Source organism: Podarcis bocagei (assembly GCF_964188305.1).
Source record: "Podarcis bocagei genome assembly, chromosome: 9".
Taxonomy (NCBI): Eukaryota; Metazoa; Chordata; class Lepidosauria; order Squamata; family Lacertidae; genus Podarcis; species Podarcis bocagei.
In genome coordinates, this window is record NC_138134.1 from 28,387,687 (window position 1) to 28,407,794 (window position 20,108).

General features: G+C 42.6%; 1 protein-coding gene across 6 annotated transcripts in view; it reads left to right on the forward strand.

Annotated features, from left to right (window-relative positions):
* CENPU (centromere protein U) overlaps nt 1-20,108 on the forward strand; it is a 25,026-nt gene continuing 4,918 nt past the window's right edge. The window contains exons 1-10 of one of the 6 annotated variants that reach the window (XM_081208993.1): nt 1-131; nt 2,524-2,591; nt 3,409-3,460; nt 5,019-5,088; nt 5,581-5,707; nt 7,226-7,298; nt 8,384-8,515; nt 8,922-8,997; nt 16,314-16,437; nt 17,805-17,883. In XM_081208993.1, coding sequence (XP_081065119.1) covers nt 2,575-2,591; nt 3,409-3,460; nt 5,019-5,088; nt 5,581-5,707; nt 7,226-7,298; nt 8,384-8,515; nt 8,922-8,997; nt 16,314-16,437; nt 17,805-17,883 — 750 coding nt within the window. In that variant the 5' untranslated portion in view covers nt 1-131; nt 2,524-2,574. Of the gene's footprint in view, nt 132-296; nt 339-690; nt 713-1,552; nt 1,750-2,523; nt 2,592-2,703; nt 2,932-3,408; nt 3,461-5,018; nt 5,089-5,580; nt 5,708-7,225; nt 7,299-8,383; nt 8,516-8,921; nt 8,998-16,313; nt 16,438-17,804; nt 17,884-20,108 lie in introns of those variants that run through there. The other 5 variants (XM_081208995.1, XM_081208996.1, XM_081208994.1 and 2 more) reach the window with 5 other exon arrangements.

A 20,108-nucleotide genomic window follows, 5' to 3' on the forward strand; every position in this document is an offset into this window, starting at 1 on the left:
TTGTTCCTTGTACGCTGAGGGAAGTCCTAATAGTTGCGTCTCCCTCCATTTCCGGGTGCTCGGTGGGACAGTTCCGGCGCGGCCATTTGAGTTTACAACGGCGGGAAAGAAACCGCCGAAGGGAGCTCGCGGTGAGTTCGCTTCTCTCGCGGCAGCTGTCGGGCCTGGCGACTGAGGGGGGCGCGCGCCACAGCCGAATAGTTCAGCTCAAGAGGGCACTTTGGGCGGGGGGGGGGCGCTAGGTGCAGAGGCGCGGGGGCTTGTCAAGAGGAGCCGCGGGCTCGAGAGGAGTTATGAGGGGGCGTGGCCAGAAGGAGCGGGGCTTATCGGACGTTAAGGTAGAGCGCAACAGAGGGAGGGCGTGGCCCCAGGCTGCGTGCCGGGGGCGGGGCATGGCAGCCGTTGTTGCGCGCGGGTTGTCAAGGTGACACACCCGCCAACGGACACGCCGCGTGAACGTTGAGGCAAAGAAAAGAGTTCCGAGGGGCGGCTTGAATTCGCTGTAGCTCAGCGAGGGAGCTCTTGGGAGCGGCTCTGGCATTTTATTTTATTTTATTTTAGCTAGAAGCTAATCATAGAATCTTGAAAGGGACCCCGAAGGTCCTCTAGTCTAACCCCCTGCAATACAGGAATTTGAGCTAAAGCATCCATAACAGGTGGCCAACCAACCTTTGTTTAGAAACCGCCAAGGAAGGAGAGTCCACCACCTCTGGTGGGAGCCCACTGCTGAACAGCTCTTACTGTCAGAAAGTTTTTCCAAATGTTTAGTCGAAATCTCCTTTCTTGCAACTTGAAGCCATGGGTTCGAGTCCTACCCTCCAGAGCAGGAGAAAATAAGCATGCTCCCTCCTCCACGTAACAGCCCTTAAGATATTTAAAGATGGCTGTCATGTCTCCTCTCAGTCTCCTCTTTTCCAGACTAAACATATATTTCAAGCACTCCTCATAAGGCTTAGTTTCCAAACCTTTGATCATCTTGGTTGCCCTCCTCTGCACACCTTCCAGCTTGTCAACATCCTTTTTAATTTGTGGTGTCCAAAATTGGACACAGTATTCCAAGTGCGGTCTAAGGCAGAATAGACCGGTACTATTACTTCCCTTGATCTGGACACTATACTTCTGTTGATGCAGCCCAGAACAGCATTGGGTTTTTTTGTTGCTGCATCACACTGTTAACTTATGTTAAGCTTCCCCTAGATCCTTTTCACTTGTACTGCTAGTAAGCCAGGTGTCCCCCATCCTATATTTGTGCATGTGGTTCTTCCTGTCTTAAGTGCAGAACCTTATATTTGTCCCTATTGAAATTCATTTTGTTAGCTTGCGCCCAGTTCTCCAATCTGTTAAGGTCATTTTGAATTCTGATTCTGTCTTCTGTGGCATTAGCTACTCCTCCCGGTAGGGGTGCCATCTGCAAATTGGATGAGCATCCTCTCAATTCTTTTATCCAAGTCATTTATATAGACGTTAACAATGGGACCAGGACAGAACCCTGCAGCACCCCACTTTTCACTTTTTTCCAGGATAACGAGGAACCATTAATGAGTACTCTTTGGGTTCGGTCAGTCAACCAGCTACAAATCCACCTAACAGTTACCTCGTTCAACCCAAATTTTACCAGCTTCCTCGCAAGAATATAATAGGGAACTTTGTCAAAAGCCTTACTGAAATAAAGATACACTATGTCCACAGCATTTCCCTGATCCACCAAGTCTGTAATTCCATCAAAAAAAAGAAGAAGAAAGAAATCAGGTTGGTCTGGCATGACTTATTTTTAAGAAACCCATGCTGGTTCTTAATAATCACAGCATCCTTTTCTAAATGCTCACAGACCGACTGTTGAATTAACTGTTCTAGGGTGTTCTCTGGGGTCTTCTCTGGTATCAATGTCAAGCTCGCTGGTTGGTAGTTACCTGGACCTTCCTTTCCCCCTTTTTGAAGATGGGGACATTTGCCCTCCTCCAGTCTGTAGGGACTGCACCTGTTCTCCAAGAATTCTCAAAAATAATAGACAAAGGCTCTGAAATTACATCCGCAAGCTCCTTTAGTACCCTTTGGAAGCAGCTCATCAGGCCCTGGAGATTTGAATTCATTTAAAGTAGCTAGGTGTTCCCTTACTACTTTTCCTATCGTGGGCTGCAGCTCCCTCCTTACATCATTTGTAGTGCCAATCTTTGCTGGCTCAAGAGTTGAAGATAACACGCTTTTAGTCTTAGCAGCCAAAAAAGAGAGAGAAAACACCTCTAGCTTTCTCGCCAGGTTGACTAGCTTGGGGGGCGGCTGGTTACTTTACATGCTTTAATCTTACATCCCTGTAAGACAGGCAGATAGCATTCCTGTATCTCTGTCGTCCACAAGGTGGAAGTAGGGAGGAATAGTGGGAAACAAACCAGATGCGATTTTGGTAGCCACACTTGTTCGTGGATTTACTCATCTTCATAAAAAGTGGAAAGTGTATGTCTTATTGTTCCACCTGAATGTGATTATGAAGTGTGTGTGTGTGTGTGTGTGTTTTTCTCTTTTCAGAAGAAATAAATTCATCTTAAATTAGCAGTACAGACAAGACAAGAGCAAAATATGGAAAACGGTGTTCGGTTAGTAACTATGAAAAAAAGTATAAGTTCATTTCCACTTTTCTCAACAAAATTTACATCAGTCTTGTCCTTGGCATTTTTTAAATAGATTAATTTGTCCTAAGCAAGTGTAAATCACAACATCTGTGCTGGTAAAAGAGTGTATAGATTACAAGGGAGTGTTTGTCAGCTATAAGAATATGAAGGTGTGCATATAACTGAAGAACTTGCTTCTAGAAGTTGCTAGAATTTTGACCTATTATATGGAAATTACATTTTTTGCAAGATCATACTGGCTTCTTAATTGAAAGGAGTAATACAATAAATATCATCTGCCTGAGTCTGTATGTCTACTGTTGAGGTAGGTGCTTTTCAAAAAAAATACTATTTTACAGTAAGCAGCAATGACAGATCTGCTGTTAAATTTCTCTCAACAGACATAGCATCTAAGCCCCTCTGTGCCTTCCAGTTCTCATCTCTCACCATATCTTTTAACTTTCACAATGGCATTCCACAAAATAATAATTTCATTAATATGCAATACACATATGGACAGAACAGTGATGGAATGTGTTTGTATAAGGAACAGCAAAATAAATATACTGACTGATTGAACTCCAGAGATGTTCTGCAAGCACCTGAAATACTCAAGCTGTATAGAACTGAGCTTGTTCTGTACTTGAATGGGAGACTACCTAGGACTGTGTCAGTCTGTTTTAGGAAACTCACAGATACAAGTGCAATGAAGAGTTGATAAAGGTCCTGCTGAAAAAAAATCATAAATGTAAAATATAATATACCCCTTTATGGTAATGTTTCTTTCCCCCTATTTTGTTAGTAAAAAGATGCCAAAGAGAAAATCAAGGAGGGACTTCAGAAAGAAACTGGGAGTAAGTGGCACATATCTTTTTCATTCAAACACAAATGAGACATTTTCCACTTCTGTTTAGTTTTATTTGATTCACAGCCTTGAAATAATCCATACTGGAGTTCTATGGGGAATTTTGAACTGAAACTTTTTTTAAAAAAAACCTTTCACTCTTCCAACTATAGAGGTGACACATGATATCCCAAGTGCTTAAAGAGCATGATGCAATACAGAATCATCCTCCGTTAGGGGCACTATAAGTATACAGAATATGTAAAATACATGTGTACAGAGAATGGGATAATGAATGGCTGACATTCAGAGGCATGGCATGACAAGAAATTGGTACAGTCACTGCTGCTCCTCTCCCCTTACCCAGAAAATCTGCTGCTTGCCACTTCTGGATTGGAGATAACACAGTATTGATTCCTCAAATGCACACAATGGTGCTGTTGCTGTCAAATCATAGAGAATTCCCCAGTACCAGAAAAAAATATACAGAATGGTTACATCCTGCTCACTCTCACACTGACACACACTACACAAATACAGGCCACAAACACACACACATCTCTCACACATACACACTCATACAGCTTGGCTGTGAGTCTTGGAAGACTTGTTCCCTGCCTTGCAGGCCTTTTCCCACCTGGCCTGGGGGGGGGGGAGGGCCCTGACTGACTCCAGCTATGAAAGCTGAGGCTGCTGAAAAGACTCTTGAGCTGGACTATTGTTTAGGAAGTTTTGTTTGGCTGGGTGTTTCTGTTATTAATTTAAAAAAGGATCTTTATTTTAGATCTTAAGATATATGTGGAAATTGTTCAATTTGGTTGTGTACTTTTTGGCGTCTTATTTATTGTTTATGGCTAATTTTGACTATGTAATTATGTATTTTTTCATGTAAGCTGCCTTGTGCATGGTTTTAACTTTGGAAAGCCAGCATACAAGTAAAATGCTGTATGTATATATGTCATACACTACATATACACAGCTACACAAACATCTCTCTCTCTCTCTCTCTTACACAGACCACATATACAAGCAGACCACTCACATACTAGCATACCTTCCCTCACACACATTGCATACATTTCACCCTCTCTGACAGATCATACATACATACCTTGCCTGCCTGCCTCTCCCTCTCCCCCCATCACACTACTATTCCTCTTTCTATGTCCAACTGTTTCTCTATCAGTCACACAAACAGCACATACAGATCCAGAAAATCCACTCCACAGATGAAATAAGTGTCTGTCATTCACACACACATAAACCCCTATCTATCTCACCCTACCCCAAAGGCCAATCCCTCCCCCCCCAAAAAAAATACATACATAACCCCTGGTTTCTTGTCTTGTTTTGCTTTCTGTGGGTTTTTTATTATAGGAAATAGTATTTTGATAAAACATTTCTTTCTTGTTCTAATCCAGTATTTGAATTTGTTTGAATTCTATTTCTTACACTGAAAGAAATAAATCTCAATTTTCAGCTATTTGTTACAGATTCTGTTTTTTGAGGGTCCTCCCCAGGGATACCATGTCAAGTTGCACTTTCATTTTAAACTGCTTTCTCCTTAGGAACCAGATGTATCAGGTATTTTGAAAGTTCTCCAAACTGACCAAGCAGAGGAACCTGATGAATTATTTGGTTAGTGATCGCATTTTGCCTTTTTAAATTGACACTAATAGTTACAGAACATAAAATAGAATCTGCTTCAGCGGTGTAAGTCGTGCCCCAAATCCTGTGAACAGTTTCAGGGCTGAGGCATTAGAGTAGTCCAAAATTACAAGGAATTGAAGTGAGAAATATAAAAATATGTTCTCCTCACATGTAAACAAGCCCATGAGGAGAAATGAATGGGCTGTCAAGCCCACCTCTTCTGACACATTACTGTTATGTTACTAGCCCTCCATGAGTTTTGAAGGTGAAGTTCTGAAATAGGAGGACTCTTAATTTAATAAAGTGGTTGTGCTGGAAGGGACAGTTGTCACTGATAGTGTGCCCTTTCTCTCCCTCATGTATATGTTTACATTCGAGGTGGACAAATGTCTGAATGCCCAAGACTGACCTGTGTTTTTATTGCTCACTACAAACAAGATGGTGCAGTTCATTAATGCTAGATTTGTCTATGTTATCTAGGTGAACCTTCACAGGAACCTTTACATAGCACCGCTGTGTCTGCTTATGAGGAAGAAGATCAGTATTCAGATGGGTCAACAAGCAGTTCATCAGATTCTGAGCCAAAAAAGAAAGATACTAGAGGAAGGTACTACAGATGTAAATTTGAAAACATGTTTATCCTTGTAACACATCATGTATCCATTTCTCATTCACTCTCACACCTGTTAGCTTGACTAAAATATGCTAGGCATACTAACATTGGCCATTCATTCAGCACACTACAGAACCCCCATCTAATTTTCAGGTGCCTTTTCATGCAATTGAGAAGATAGCATCCAAACCATGTGAAATGCTTGGATGGTTTGATTGTTCCTTTTTAAACTTTTAACTAAGGATATGGAGGAGTGAACACAAGCATGCTCCCTACTTTATATTCAAAATCTAGGGTGCGGAACTGCAGACCAATCTGGTCTGTTAGGGGTCCACTTTCGCCCATGAGGCCATTATCCCCAAACCATGCCCACCTCCCCATCAGCTGACATCACTGGTGATAAGCAGAGATTAAATCCTGCTCAAAAGCGCTATGTGAAGCAGCTTGTGTGCCACCTGCTTTCAGGAGTGCTTTTGGAACCCAGCACGAAGCAGGGTCACACTCCGATCGTACAAGCTGAAGAGAAGGGAGATCAATCCTCCTAAGCACTGGGCTTGGTGCACAAGAGAGCTTATTCCAGGTGTTTGCCAGCTTGCTGCTGTTGCCAGCAAACTTCAGCCTTGTTTCTCTCATGCCTGTCAATGGTGGAGAGGGGAGAAACAAGCTCAGAACTTCCCAAAGCACTAAACATGGGTTTAACAATGCCCCTTTGCTTAAAGGGGAGGCAGAGCAAAGCACTGTTTGAAATGAAAGGAGAGGAGTGAATGTTTCAGTGGGCACATTGCAAAGCCACAGATGGGGTTTTGATAGGTGGGCAGCCCCATCCACCCTGCGAGGCCTATGATGCAAAGGATCTGGCCTGTGAAGCCAAAACGTTTTCCCACGTGTGTTCTAAACCAACTTGTATGTTTCAAAAATATGACTGTAGGAGTATTCCTAACTTTAAGGTCTAAACAGGATTATTATTTGCAATCAATACATTATGCAGCAAAAGTGTATAAATATACTGCATTATTTTTCTTTGGCTCTTTGTACTCTACTGTGTCATCAAAACTGAACCTTTAGCTCTTGCAGTACCTTTCTGAGTGGCACATCTGTGACCCCTAGGAACACATTGTAAGAGATATTAGAGATTTGTAAGTTGTCTCAGTGAATTAAGCTTCAATTCCTATCAGCACATACTGTTGTGCAGTATCAGCTTCTTCAGCTCTTAACCACTATGCAACACGACACTATGCAACACAAGCCATATAGCTTTTTGAGTAACTCAGATATACACAACAGTCGCATCCTTATTTTTTTTCTTGCATTCACACATCTACATACCATTCAATTCACATACCCATTTGATCCCCACTATATTCTTGCTGGCTCTTTGATTCTTACTGTCAGCATTGGACAAATCCTGTGTGCCAACAGTGAAACTTCTTAGCAAGAAAAGAAGTGACCTTTTGATTTTTAAAGCTACATGCCAGAATATAAAGTATTGCATTATTTTATATCTTTTTCTAGCAAGTGTCAGCATATCTTGAAATCAAGATCAGAGAGAGAAGTTTCTGAAGAGGAACCTGTGCAAGAGAATATGGTAAAGAAATGAAGTTAAGATTGTGTGACTTACTTCAGGAAAACAGACAACAATATATTGAAAATTCCAATATATTTCCAATATATTGGAAATAAATAATTGGATCTCTATGTTTTAAATGTATATTATTATAACTGGGTAATTAATTCTCTAGATTTCAAGCAAGTATGATTTATTTACTACTAGCTGAAATCTCATGCTAGCTAAGATAATGAAGAATGAATATCGGTAATATTATCTTCACATGGCATGGCTCTTAAAGTCATGACTTGGCCTTAGAAATCATATACATATATATATATATAAATTCCCTTGTATATTATAATTTCGCTTCTAGGAGCTGAAGCTCTTAAATGCATTTACCCCAATCTAGCAAATGCAGCTTTTGAGTGCTCAGAAAAGAAGATTAGCACAAGTATGATAGTTGAGGAATGGCAGACATACCAGGAATTGTATGTTTGGTGCACAAAGCATTGTATCTTTGCAGGCACATTATGTGTATAGGCTTTTGCAGACTCTTGTTTTCTGTGTTGAGGTAATTGTCTGCATGTCTTCCGACTACACAGAAATTATGAATGTTAGAAACTTATTTTAATGGAAGTTGACACTTAGGCTTTTAAATAGTGGTGCTCTTAGTCTAATATTTCTACAGTACAGCTCAGCTGCTTCCCATGTGCTCACTATAAACAGCTGCTTATATTGGTCCAGTTGTGATCACAGTTGTCATATATGGTAACAACTTGAGGCTGTTTTATTGAGGCTGCAAGTGCCTCATGGCTACCTGTTTTACAAAATTTTCGTGGTACCTTTATTGGATGTAACCTACTTTCATTTAGTTTTTAATTATGTTTGCTGTGGGAAAGCAAGGTAAATTGTGGCTCCCTGCAGCAAGTATTCATATGTTTCTCACAGACTGCAGAAAACATTGCAGATGCATGTTACATAAAGATTTATAACTGATGTTTCCATAATATGTAAAGCTGTTTTTATACTGGAGGGAAAGTTTGCATCCGTTCCTATAAAATGAAAGGCACTGCATTTGTATTCTCTTTAATCTGAGAATAATCACTTGACTTTTCATTTAGAGAGCCACAGAGTCTACATCCAGCACAGAGGACTATAGATTAACATCTCCGCTGCCAGTAAGATGCAGCTCTTCAGAATGCAGAATATCAGATAACATTCCAGATCTTGTGGAGGACTTGAATACTGATAAGGTTAACTATAAACTTTGCTATGCACCATAGCTGTGAGAAGCTTTGTCCTAAGAATGATGCCTTTTAGCACATATCTGGGTCTTGTTCTTTTTAAAAATGTGTCCAGAAAGTATTAGTGAAGAAATACAGTGCTTCCTATATTTTAGTTTCCAGTATTTTTTTCACAGTGGTGCTTTCACTGGTGCAGTTTATGTGTGTGTAAATTAGTTAGGGGCTGTTGCAAATGGGCAAGTGTCCTCTTGACACCATTTCCTTGTATTTCCTCAACATGCCTTGGTCAGAACTAGCCAGAAATACTTGTTGAAAGAGTGTGAGTTCAGACAAACTTCATAGCTGCTGCTCCTGCCTAATGTGATCATAAATTTCAAAATAAAAGCATTTAAATGTATGCATTTTTATTTGACAGATGCCTATTAGGAGTGCTGAATGCCACAAGAAGCAGAAAGAGGCTTGTTCACCACAGATGGAGACAGATTACTCAGGTGAGAAAGAGGTTGTGTGGTGTTGTTTTGCTTACAGTGGAGGGGATCCATGGATAGCTTGTCACTCACTCCACTGTACAGGAATTTTCAAATTAGGGCACTTAGCCTGATAGTGGTAGCTCAAGGTGGTATTCATGGTTCCCCACCAACTCATAATTTCATCCCCACAACAACCTTGTGAGGTAGGTTTGGCTGTGAGTCACTGAGATCCTAGTCTGACGCTGTAGTGAAGTTAGGAAATTTCAATAGACAAACTTTGGTCAAGCTGAAGAAAAGCACTGTGGGAAGACCAAAGGCCAAAGGATTTATGGGAAATGTGTCCTTGTTACTTTAAGCTGCAGACTAGCTGTCTCTGGGAGTGTAGTAAAGTTGACAGTGTTTAGAAATCATTCCTTGGTCAAGTAAAAGAGTGTGGCCTTGTGGGTATTTCATCAGCCACAAGAACCCTGGGAAAAGGAGTTGTGTTTCTTTAAACTCTAGACAATCTGGCTCCTTGGCGTGAGAGGTTTATGAGGATAAAGGAATCCTTGATTTAATGAAAGGCCTGACACCTGGGTTTCGGAGTGTGAACCTTCTCCCCCCCCCCTCAGTGATGTCATCTGTCCTTGAAGTGCTTGGGAATGGGGATCCGGTTAATTTCCACGAAAGGGAGGAAATTCTCTGATTTGGGTTCGGACCCTAAATTGACCCAGCTGCAAAAGGGTAAATTGGTTAATTAGGACTTATGATTGGCTGGAAAGTTACGACGCCAAGGGCGAATTAGAAATAAAAGATCAAGGAATTGTTAGAGAAGTTGCTCTCTGCCATTGCTCTGCAATCCGCAAAGATGCCCGGCTGTGATGTCCACCTAATAGCCGTCGTTTTGTCTTGAAATGGAAATCTTCAAACGCCTTTAATATGCAGATGCTTGAAAGGACTTTGACTATCCTATCTGAGTTTGTCTTTGTGAGTATGTAAGTCAGCTACACTATACAATGTTTTTATTTTGTACCTGTAAGTTTCATAAGAAGTGCCTGTTGTTTCAACATGTTTTCTGTTATTCTTTTAAAATAATTTTTAAAAGAAGAACCTGTTTGGTATCTGTGCCTTTTCCGGGGGAATAGCTAAATCCTAGCCTTCCGCTTAGTTACGCTCTACCGTAAGAATTTCTGTCTGTAAGTCTGTGGATTCAGCTTGTAGAGGGGGGGAATTGCCAGTCTAACGGGACACACCCTTCTCCCTGGATTGTGGCTCTGGGTTCCCCTGAACAAAGGGAGTGGTGGCAGCCCTACCGGTGTTATTTCGGCCTGTGTTTCTGTAAAAAGTAATCTTCGCCAGCCAGCCTGCTCAAGAAACCTGTTCTGGCCGGAGAGCAAAGACAGGTGAGGGAGGGGCAGCTGGGGGCGAAGGATTACCACATGTTGGCAGCGTGGTGGGATAGAACTTTCCTGCGGAAAAGCACTGTAATGTTTTTTTAAAAAAATTGGCACGTATCTTCTGTGGCTTACAGGTGGTTTATTGTTTTTGGATAGAGATAGTTAGGATGGAGGAAAGTTTAGCAACTTTGCAGCAATCATTAAGAACTTTAGATCAATGGGGAGTAGTAGGAAAAGCTAGCTCCCTGCCGGTGGAAACCAACCCCACTAGAACTTTAAGCCCTGGAGATAAATCCGCTTCCTGGTTTTCGGATGGCTCAGACTCGGAGGGAGAACTGTTGGATGCCAGTAATCCAGGCACGGTCCAGCGGGGTCAGCAAGAGTCCTGCCTTGTGGAAGGAGGGAAGGGTGCACCAGATTACCAAACCCTAGCTCCTCGTGAGGAGGTGGAAGCCGAGGCGGCCTCCACACGTCCTAGGGGGAATTTTCCTGTTTACACAGAGTATAGAGAGATGGATTTCTCAGAAGGTCTTGATGTGGAGTGGATACGAGATCCGGTGGATGGTGGATTCCGTTCCCGAGAGAAGTGTCCAAAAGTGGGCCAGTCTATCATGATGGCGCCGAGAGTCAGCCGGATGGCGTATGACTACCAAGAGCTGCCGCAACAGCTACAGGAGGTGACGGTGGGAGACTACAGCCGAGAGGCGTGTGCGCTGGACGTCCGCCGGATGGTGAGACAGCATTCGTTCAGTCCAGGAAAGGCCTACTCGCTCGTCAGTGCTCAACAGGTGCGCGTGCCAGTACGCCGGTACGTGGCAGAGGAGGAGGAGGAGTTTTTTCAGAGACCCAAGCGTGGATACGCGACGGCAGCGGAACAGCTACGCCCGGATGGGCAGATGCCTCCCAATTTAGCACCGAGGTATGAACTTGTCCCGTTACGGGGGGGAAACCAACGCCAACAGTCCCCTCCAGGACTGACTTTAAGTAATCTTAATTGGAGGGTGTTCCAGAAATATCAGCCTCCTACTGATGTACTGAGTTACCTAAACCTTTTTGAGGTAACTTGCAAGGACATGGGGGTTGCTCCAGAATTCTATATGTTGGTTTTACGTCCCCTAGTTTGCGGTGATTTGTCGGAGCTTATGGGAAACCTCCCCCCAGATGAACTTAATAACTATGAGAGCTTTAAAAGGCTAGTCATGCAGCAACATGGACTACACCCTGAGCAATATCGAAAAGCTTTTCGGAAAGTCAAGAAAGCGGGGCTCACTGACAACATTGCGGTTTTCTCAGCTAAAATGGCTCAGAATTTTGAACTGTGGCTTGCAGCCGAGGGGGCTCAGGATGTGAAAGGAATCAAGCAGCTCCTGTTAATTGAACAACTGATGCGCTCCCTGTCCCCAGAAATTGCTATCTTGGTTGCAGACCAAAAGCCACGAACTTTGGCGGAAGCCACTGCTCTTGCTGAGTCCTTTAGGGTTAACCGCGCCCACTGGGCTAATAAGGTGGTGAGTAATACACACAAACTTACAACTGCGTCGGGAAGAACTGCCCCCCCCATCAAGGAACCTAGCAAAGGTTTTCCTACACCTGCCAAAGACTTTGTTGCAGCAGGGGGAGAGCGACCTAAATTGTCCCCAACTTCTGGACTGTGTTTCTTTTGTAAAAAGCTGGGGCACGTGAAAGCAGCTTGTCCCCAGTTGGGTAACACAAAGCCTCCCATTCTGACTTCCACCCCTGTGGTGCGTTTGATTCAGCAGCAGGAGGAGGACTGGGAAGAGGAGGAACAAAAAGCTGGAGCTGGAGAAACCCCGCTCCTGGATGGGAAGGGTGTGGCAGCTCCTGATGTTATGGCTCCTAGAACAGCCGAAGCCACTTCTAATGCCGTTACAGTGGGACCTGTGGGTACCGGTGCTGGTCCAAATGCGCCTCACGTGAAGTGGGCTATTTCGAAGTTTACAGCGCCCATTGAAGTCAACGGAATTGCTGTGAACTCTTTCAGAGACACTGGGTCTGATATTACCAGTGTGTCCCGTGATCTGGTTATGCCTATACAAGTGCAGGAGAAACCCATGAAAATTAGTCCCTATGGGGTGGAAGAGATTTTTCAACCTACTGCTATTATTCCAATTTCGTATATGGGTTTTCAAGGAAAAATGTTAGTTATAGTGCATGACCCCAAGATGTGTAAAAGTCCTGTCCTGGTTGGTAATGACTTGGGATACCGGGTTTCCCAGCAACAACGTACAACAAACATTTGTTCCATCAAGGTTTCACCCACCCAGGTACAGGGAATGGAGAACTGGGGAACAACATCCCAAAGTTTGAGGGTTGAGGAGAACCTTGTCCCGGATAGGGAGGGTGGAAGTTTGGCGCCTGATACTATAACTCCCAAAACTACTGAGACTGTTGGTTGGGAGGAGGGTTGGCTTGATACGTACTGCCACTCCTTGTGTTAATTGGCCCTGCTCAGCGTCTGACGTAATCCCCAGGGTTCATCAAATTGTTGTGCCTTCTTTGCAAAGTATGGACTCTGTTACCGTGACTCTACCAAAAGACTCCGTTTTGTCCCCATGGAAACAGCCTGACTTCCAGAAGAGTAATCCTGGTGGTGGAAATTTAATTCCCCACCCTGCAACTGCTGATTTGTTTACCTCCAAGGGTTGTATGGGGGATCCTTTTGTTCCAGTTCTTGAACCCTAAGTTAGTGAAAATTTTATTTTGGGGGGAAATGTTTTGAAATCTGCAGTTCCAATACAGCCGCTTGCAGCAAACCCCCTTGTAACACAGACTAAAAACTGTGCAAGTGTTCCCTGTCAGCCACAAGCTGAGAGGCAAGCAGAAGGAGGGGGGTTAGCCCAACCCAGTCAAGCCGCTGTAGGAAGTTTTGAGTTTTTTGGTCATTCTCTCCTAGGTTGCTGGGAAGCTGCAGATACTTCCCCTGGTGAGACTAAGTTTATCTCCGTTGTGGCTAACAAAGAAATTCTTTGCCCACAGCTTAAAGACTTTAAAGACCCTGATGATGTGTTTATTGTTTTTCAAAAGAAGTTTTGTAATGCAAATGTTTGTGTAAAGAGGAAAGTGAATTTGGTGGGTCTTTTACAGAATTTCAGTCCTAGGAAACAGTATGATGATGTTAAGAGCAAAAATGTTTTCAGGTTTGCTTGGAATTCCATTTTGCCCAATCCCTGCGTTCAAAATCTGTTGGGTATGTTTAGAGGAAAATGGGAGGGATTGGAAGAAGTTAAGTTGATTTTTTCTGATTTGTGGCCAAAACCCTTTAAGCATGTGCAGAGTGTCTTGGCCCGATTGCAAGATCCAAACCTGACCGGGAAGAGACATAAATGTCAATTTGCTCAAGGAGAAGTAGTATATTTGGGATTTAGAGTGGGGTCGGGGAGCATCAAAACTTTGGAGGCCAAGGTGCAATGCGTTCAAGAGTGGCCCCACCCTGTGGTGAAAAAAGATGTGCAGTCCTTCATAGGGCTGGTAAATTATTACAGGAGGTTCATCAATCACTTCGTGACCCTGGCAGCTCCTCTCACTAACCTTTGCAAGAAATCTTTGCCAGTTAAGATAGAATGGACTGAGGAGTGTCAAAGAGCTTTTGATTTGTTAAAACATGCCCTGGTGAGCTCTCAAGTCATGTTGGCCCCAGATCAGAGACGGCCGTTTAAAGTGCAAACTGATGCCAGTCAGACTGGGCTAGGAGCTGTTTTGCTCCAAGAAGATCAAGAAGGAAATTGGCATCCCGTGGTTTATCTTAGTAAGAAATTGATAACCAGGGAACAAAATTATTCAACCATCGAGAAAGAGTGTTTTGCTTTGGTCTGGGCTCTGACCAAATTGCGTCCTTATCTGTGGGGTAACTCCTTTGAAGTTCCAACTGATCACTCTCCACTGTGTTGGTTGGAGAGAGTAAAAAATTCTAACCAGAAATTGCTTAGATGGAGCATGGCCCTACAAGATTTCCAGTTTAAAGTCACTCATATTGCTGGGAAGGACAATGTGGTTGCTGATACTTTATCTAGGATGTACCAATCTGTTAAATGAAGTATGTATATGTATTCTGCCTGCATCCTCTGTTGAGAAATCGTTGTCTGGAAACTGTGTAAATATTGGATTAGGGGGGGTGCTGCTAGTTATGTATGTTCTAAAGCTGCTAGAACCCCCTGGACCGGAAAATCTACCTCAGTGTATATAGTTTTGGATGAAATTACGGGACTTAACCCTGTTATTTCATCTTAAAGGGGAGGGTGTAGTAAAGTTGACAGTGTTTAGAAATCATTCCTTGGTCAAGTAAAAGAGTGTGGCCTTGTGGGTATTTCATCAGCCACAAGAACCCTGGGAAAAGGAGTTGTGTTTCTTTAAACTCTAGACAATCTGGCTCCTTGGCGTGAGAGGTTTATGAGGATAAAGGAATCCTTGATTTAATGAAAGGCCTGACACCTGGGTTTCGGAGTGTGAACCTTCCCCCCCCCCTCAGTGATGTCATCTGTCCTTGAAGTGCTTGGGAATGGGGATCTGGTTAATTTCCACAAAAGGGAGGAAATTCTCTGATTTGGGTTCGGACCCTAAATTGATCCTGAAGTGTGTAAAAGCCCTGTTCTGCTGGGAAATGATTTGGGATTTAAGGTTCACCCACAGCAAATATCGGTGAACTCTTTGTCAATTAAGGTCTTACCCACCCAGGCACAGGTGATGGAAAACTGGGGAACGACACCTCAAGGTTTGAGGGCTGAGGGAAGCCTTGGGATGGGTGGAGGTTTGGCGCCTGGTGCTACAATTCCCGCAACCACGGGGACTGCTAAGACTGCTGCTCCTGAGAACCCGGTTGGGGAAGAGAGTTGGCTTAATAAGTACCGCCACTCCTTGCATTCATTGGTCCAACTCAGCGTCTAACGCACCCCCCAGTGTTCACATTCGTCGAATTGCTGTGCCTTCCTTTCGAGGCAAAAACTCTGATACTGTGACTGTACCAAATGACTTAGTTTTTGTCCCAGCTGATTCAGTCCGATTTTCGGAAAAGTAATTCTCGTGGTGGAAAATTAATCCTCCAATCTGCAGCCATTGATCCAGTTCCCGTTTTGTAACTACATTTAGCTAGCGATGCTTTACAATGTTGTTGTTTTTCTGTCTAAAACGTTGTGAGAGATGTGCCTACTTTTAAGTATGTTCAACCTTGTTTTTAAAATAAATTTTAAATAAAAGAGGATTTCCTTGTTTTTCTGTGTGCCATTCTGGGGAAGTCTGAATCCATAGCCTGACCATTTAGCCCCTACTGTACCTGTGAATTTCTGCCTGTAATTGCGGAACCTGTCGAATTGCTGCCTGTATTTTGTGGAAGCAATTTGCAGGGTGGGGCAGCCGCTAACTAGGAAGAGCAACCTTCTCTCTTGGGTTAATTTTCATGGCTATCAGGGTTACAAGGGAGTGGTGGCTGCATCTACCCTTTTAATGTGTTTGGTCCTGTAAAAAGTATATATTGCGGCACCACCTTCCCTCTCTTAGCCTGGTCCCTCTGGATTGTAGGACAGGTGAGGAAGGGGCATGTGTCCGTAACATTACTACAAGGGGTAGTGGCGGGATGCTGTGCCCCTTAACATTACTACATGGTGGCAGCATGTTGGGATTGAATTCCTAACTACTACAGACACTCTAACCGCTATGCCACACTGGCTCATCATATTATCAGACCATTGCCTATTAGAAGGCCTAATGGTCACTATTTTGCCTGCCAATATATGAAACATTAAGCGTTAGCATTGTTTGTTAGTGCTACCGTGCAGTTCTGTCTTCAATTTCACAGCTGAAAGACAATGTTTTATAATGCCATTGTTTATGGATTTTATTTCTTCTATTAAAAGTTGGTGCAATTTTGAGGCATTTTAAATCATAAATTTTGAGGGTTGGCTGAGACCTATAATCTCAAAAGCTGCTTCAAAAACACCATTTATTTAGATTCAGATGCTGAGCCAGATTTGATAAAGGTTTGGGGTTCCAAAGACATGAAAAAGGCTGCCAGCCGTGTCAAAGAAACTGATGTTATTCTGGATGCATTTGAGAAAATAACAGCAAAATACAAGTAAGTATCTTTATGACTAAGATTTAACTTGGTATATGACTTTAAGCTCATTGACTACACTGAAATTGGGCATTCTTAAGCCACAATACTTTGTGCTCTCTCTGTTACAGATTGGTTTGCTGCAGCTGTGCTGTTTAAACATAGTGAATGTTGTCATATGATTGTAACCAAAAGGCCAAGCCATATTTACTCTGTTATGAAATTATTTTTCCCTGATACTACTTCCTAGGAACTCTGCCCCTGCTCACTCAACTCGGCAAGCCCTTGCCATTCCCCTCCCCCCACATTACTACCCTTAGGGCACCCCCCAGAGTCATGTTTCTTCCTCTGCAGCCTTCTTTGCACAAACACCCCATGCTGATATGTTACTGTATCTCTTAAGATTAGTAGAATATGAAGAGATACAGTAATTTTAAGAGCAGTAGAATCTTAAGAGCAAGTTTGTCAGTTTAAGTTCAGTTGATGAATGTTGTACAAATATGAGTAGTTGCTTGTTAATAAAATACATCTTATAATGTAATCTGAGACATTTTGTCAAAGACAACACATGGTACCATGAATGAAATACGTTCTTGTGGGAAGATGCTGTGGAATATCTGAGGGCTTCACATCCTCTGCTGTTGTTTAAAGCAGCAGTTTCCCTCAGTGTCCCTCTCTGCTCACTCCCATGACATGACCGCTGTTGTTGTGCAGCCTGCCTTCTCTTCTGTTCCTCTGCCCCGTCCTGACTTCATGCAAATCCATTATTGTGATGACGCACTACAAATCCTTCAATGGGTGCTGTGCAATGGCAACCTTACATTTTTATGTATGTAGGAAGAAAGAATACTAGAACAAAACAAATGGGTGCTTATCTAAAACAATTCCCATCCCTCAAGTTTAAACCATAATGAGGATGAACTAACTACAGTGGTACCTCGGGTTAAGTACTTAATTCATTCTGGAGGTCCGTTCTTAACCTGAAACTGTTCTTAACCTGAAGCACCGCTTTAGCTAATGGGGCTTCCCGCTGCTGCCGCACCACCGGAGCACGATTTCTGTTCTCATCCTGAAGCAAAGTTCTTAACCCGAGGTAATATTTCTGGGTTAGCGGAGTCTGTAACCTGAAGTGTATGTAACCTGAAGCATATGTAACCCGAGGTACCACTGTAAATTTAATGCAACTAAATTAAGCTTTCAGTGTTTCAAGTTATAATTTCACATGTTATTCAGTAGGAGAAATTTAGATAGTTGATGGCATTATCCAATTTTTGTCCACTCGTATCAAGTTCAATACCTAGAATATGTTTTTCAATATACTGATCAGTTCAGCATTTTTCTTTAGGTTTGTTTAATATACTGATTTGTATGCATTCTTCCCTATTCAGACAAGGAGTGGAGCTGAAAATATGTAGGAAAGCTATTGATAGCTTTTCTATTGCGTTCAGAGAGCAACTCACCAATAATGTAAGTACAGTTGTTCCCTTATTTCTGCTGTTCAGATGTAAGTGCCATTGCTTATGTTGCCAAAACGGCACCATCCAGGCAAAAGAGAGAGGTACTGGAGTTTGCAGAAGCATTACAAAAATAGGGGGAACCCTCGGAAAGGGAAAGCTCAAAAACAGCCCGCCATTGATAAAATTTGGTTATTGGCTGTGGCATGCCAGCTAATGAAATGCTCTGCATGAATAAGGCTGACAAAGGGAAATGAGGGTTCAGCGCTGCCAAAATGCAAACAGACTTGCATTTGTTAGACCGGTGAGGGAAATGAGGGGCTCAAATGGATGGGGTGGTGGAAGGGGGAAAGCCCTCTGCAAGTTATCTGTTCAGACCTGTAGCAAGAGTGATCTGTAGCAAGAGGATAAGGGGATGGTTCACCATGTGGTTCTCAACAAATTGCACCTGAGAGAATGTGACCCTTATCAGAAAAAGGTTTCCTTCCACTGTTACACATACAAAGGCTTTGTATTATCTGACATGATTTTTCCTCTGCTGTTTTCCCAACTGCAGACTTGTTTTTCAAATGACAGAGAACATTTGAAAACTGAACTGAAACCTGTTGTATTATTTAATTCTCAAACTTGGAAACGATAGTGTTTTTTGTTTTTGTTTTAAATAATTTTTATTAACCGACAAATCAAATCAAATCACATCACATAAATTCCGAATTACAAAGCCGATTTTTAAATTTTGTTGAGGGGACCCATATTTCAAGATCCAAAGGGGGATTCTGATCATCTTCTTGCTACTGCGTTAATGTCCGAATCAGTCCAAACAAAATTCATAATTCTATCCAGTCTTGTCTTGCTGTTTCCGCATCTCATCTTGTTCGTATATTTTCTCTTTTTTCTTTATGATCTCTTCTGATAATCTCCTTAAGCCGATAAACACCAATAATAATCCTGTGTGAATTTTTCGTTCATCCAATTCTCAAATCGAGATGGTTTCCATATATCATCGCATTCATAGATAACATCGCTCTTTCCATCATTAATCACAGAACTGTCGTTCTTAAGTCCCTCTGAGAAGTTTCACCCACAATATAAAAACAGCTCTATTTCTCTATTTCTCCTCCCAGACTTAAGTCCTCCGACAGAACTTCCCAATATGGCGACGGTATTTTTAACTGCATCATTCCAAAGCCCTTATACATTCCATGCTCTTCTTAAAGCATGCTTTGGTTAGAAAGTTTATCTCCACACAGACATAAATCCACAGCTTAAGTCCTTCAAACGACATTTCTGACTTGTCGGAGAGATGTTATTGTCAGCCATCTTCTGATGCACCCCTAGTGGCCCCTCCTCGGAAACGATAGTGTTAACAAAGTGCCCACAGCAAAATTAAAATAATACTTAGTATGAAAAATGTTTGTGGCAATTAATGATTTAACATTTTTAAAGGACTCCAGCCATGTTTCTCAAATGGAAGAGGTAGTGTAAAACAACCAGGAAAGAAAGGTGAGGGGTGGGGTAAATCTTTTAAATAAAACTTTGAATCATATTTTCCCCAGGTGAGCACTGATCGTTTAAGATTCTTGGCTTAGGATAATAAATATAAAGTCAGAACTATGAAAACTAAGTAACTTTCCACAAATTACAGAATCTTTGTAACTTACCAGCTTACGCCCTAATGTTGGACTGAGCCAAGACAGTGTCTCAACAGTTGGCATTCACCTGGGATTCTGGCATGGACTTACTCATGGACTTAAAAGTTGTAGAAGCTGCATCCTAGTTGGCTACAGCAGGATAGTATAGCCAGAGCCTTGGAAAGAGCACAGAAAGGAGAAGGAATCAAAAAGTAATGGTCACAGTTTTGGTTGTCTCTCATATGAGTAACCATGCCTTTTGAGCTTCTCTTGTTGACTCTGTTATGGTTAGCCAGCTCCTGCCTTCTAGCCAGCCATCTTGATCCCAAAGCTGCAACAGATATATGCTAAAGGGAGAAAGCTGGAAATCACAGAACTCTAAAAAAATTGTTGTTGTTGTTTAGTCGTTTAGTCGTGTCTGACTCTTCGTGACCCCATGGACCAGAGCACGCCAGACATTTCTGTCCTCCACTGCCTCCTGCAGTTTGGTCAAACTCATGCTGGTAGCTTCGAGAACACTGCCCAACCATCTCGTCCTCTGTCATCCCCTTCTCCTTGTGCCCCAAGGCTTTCCCAACATCAGGGTCTTTTCCAGGGAGTTTTCTCT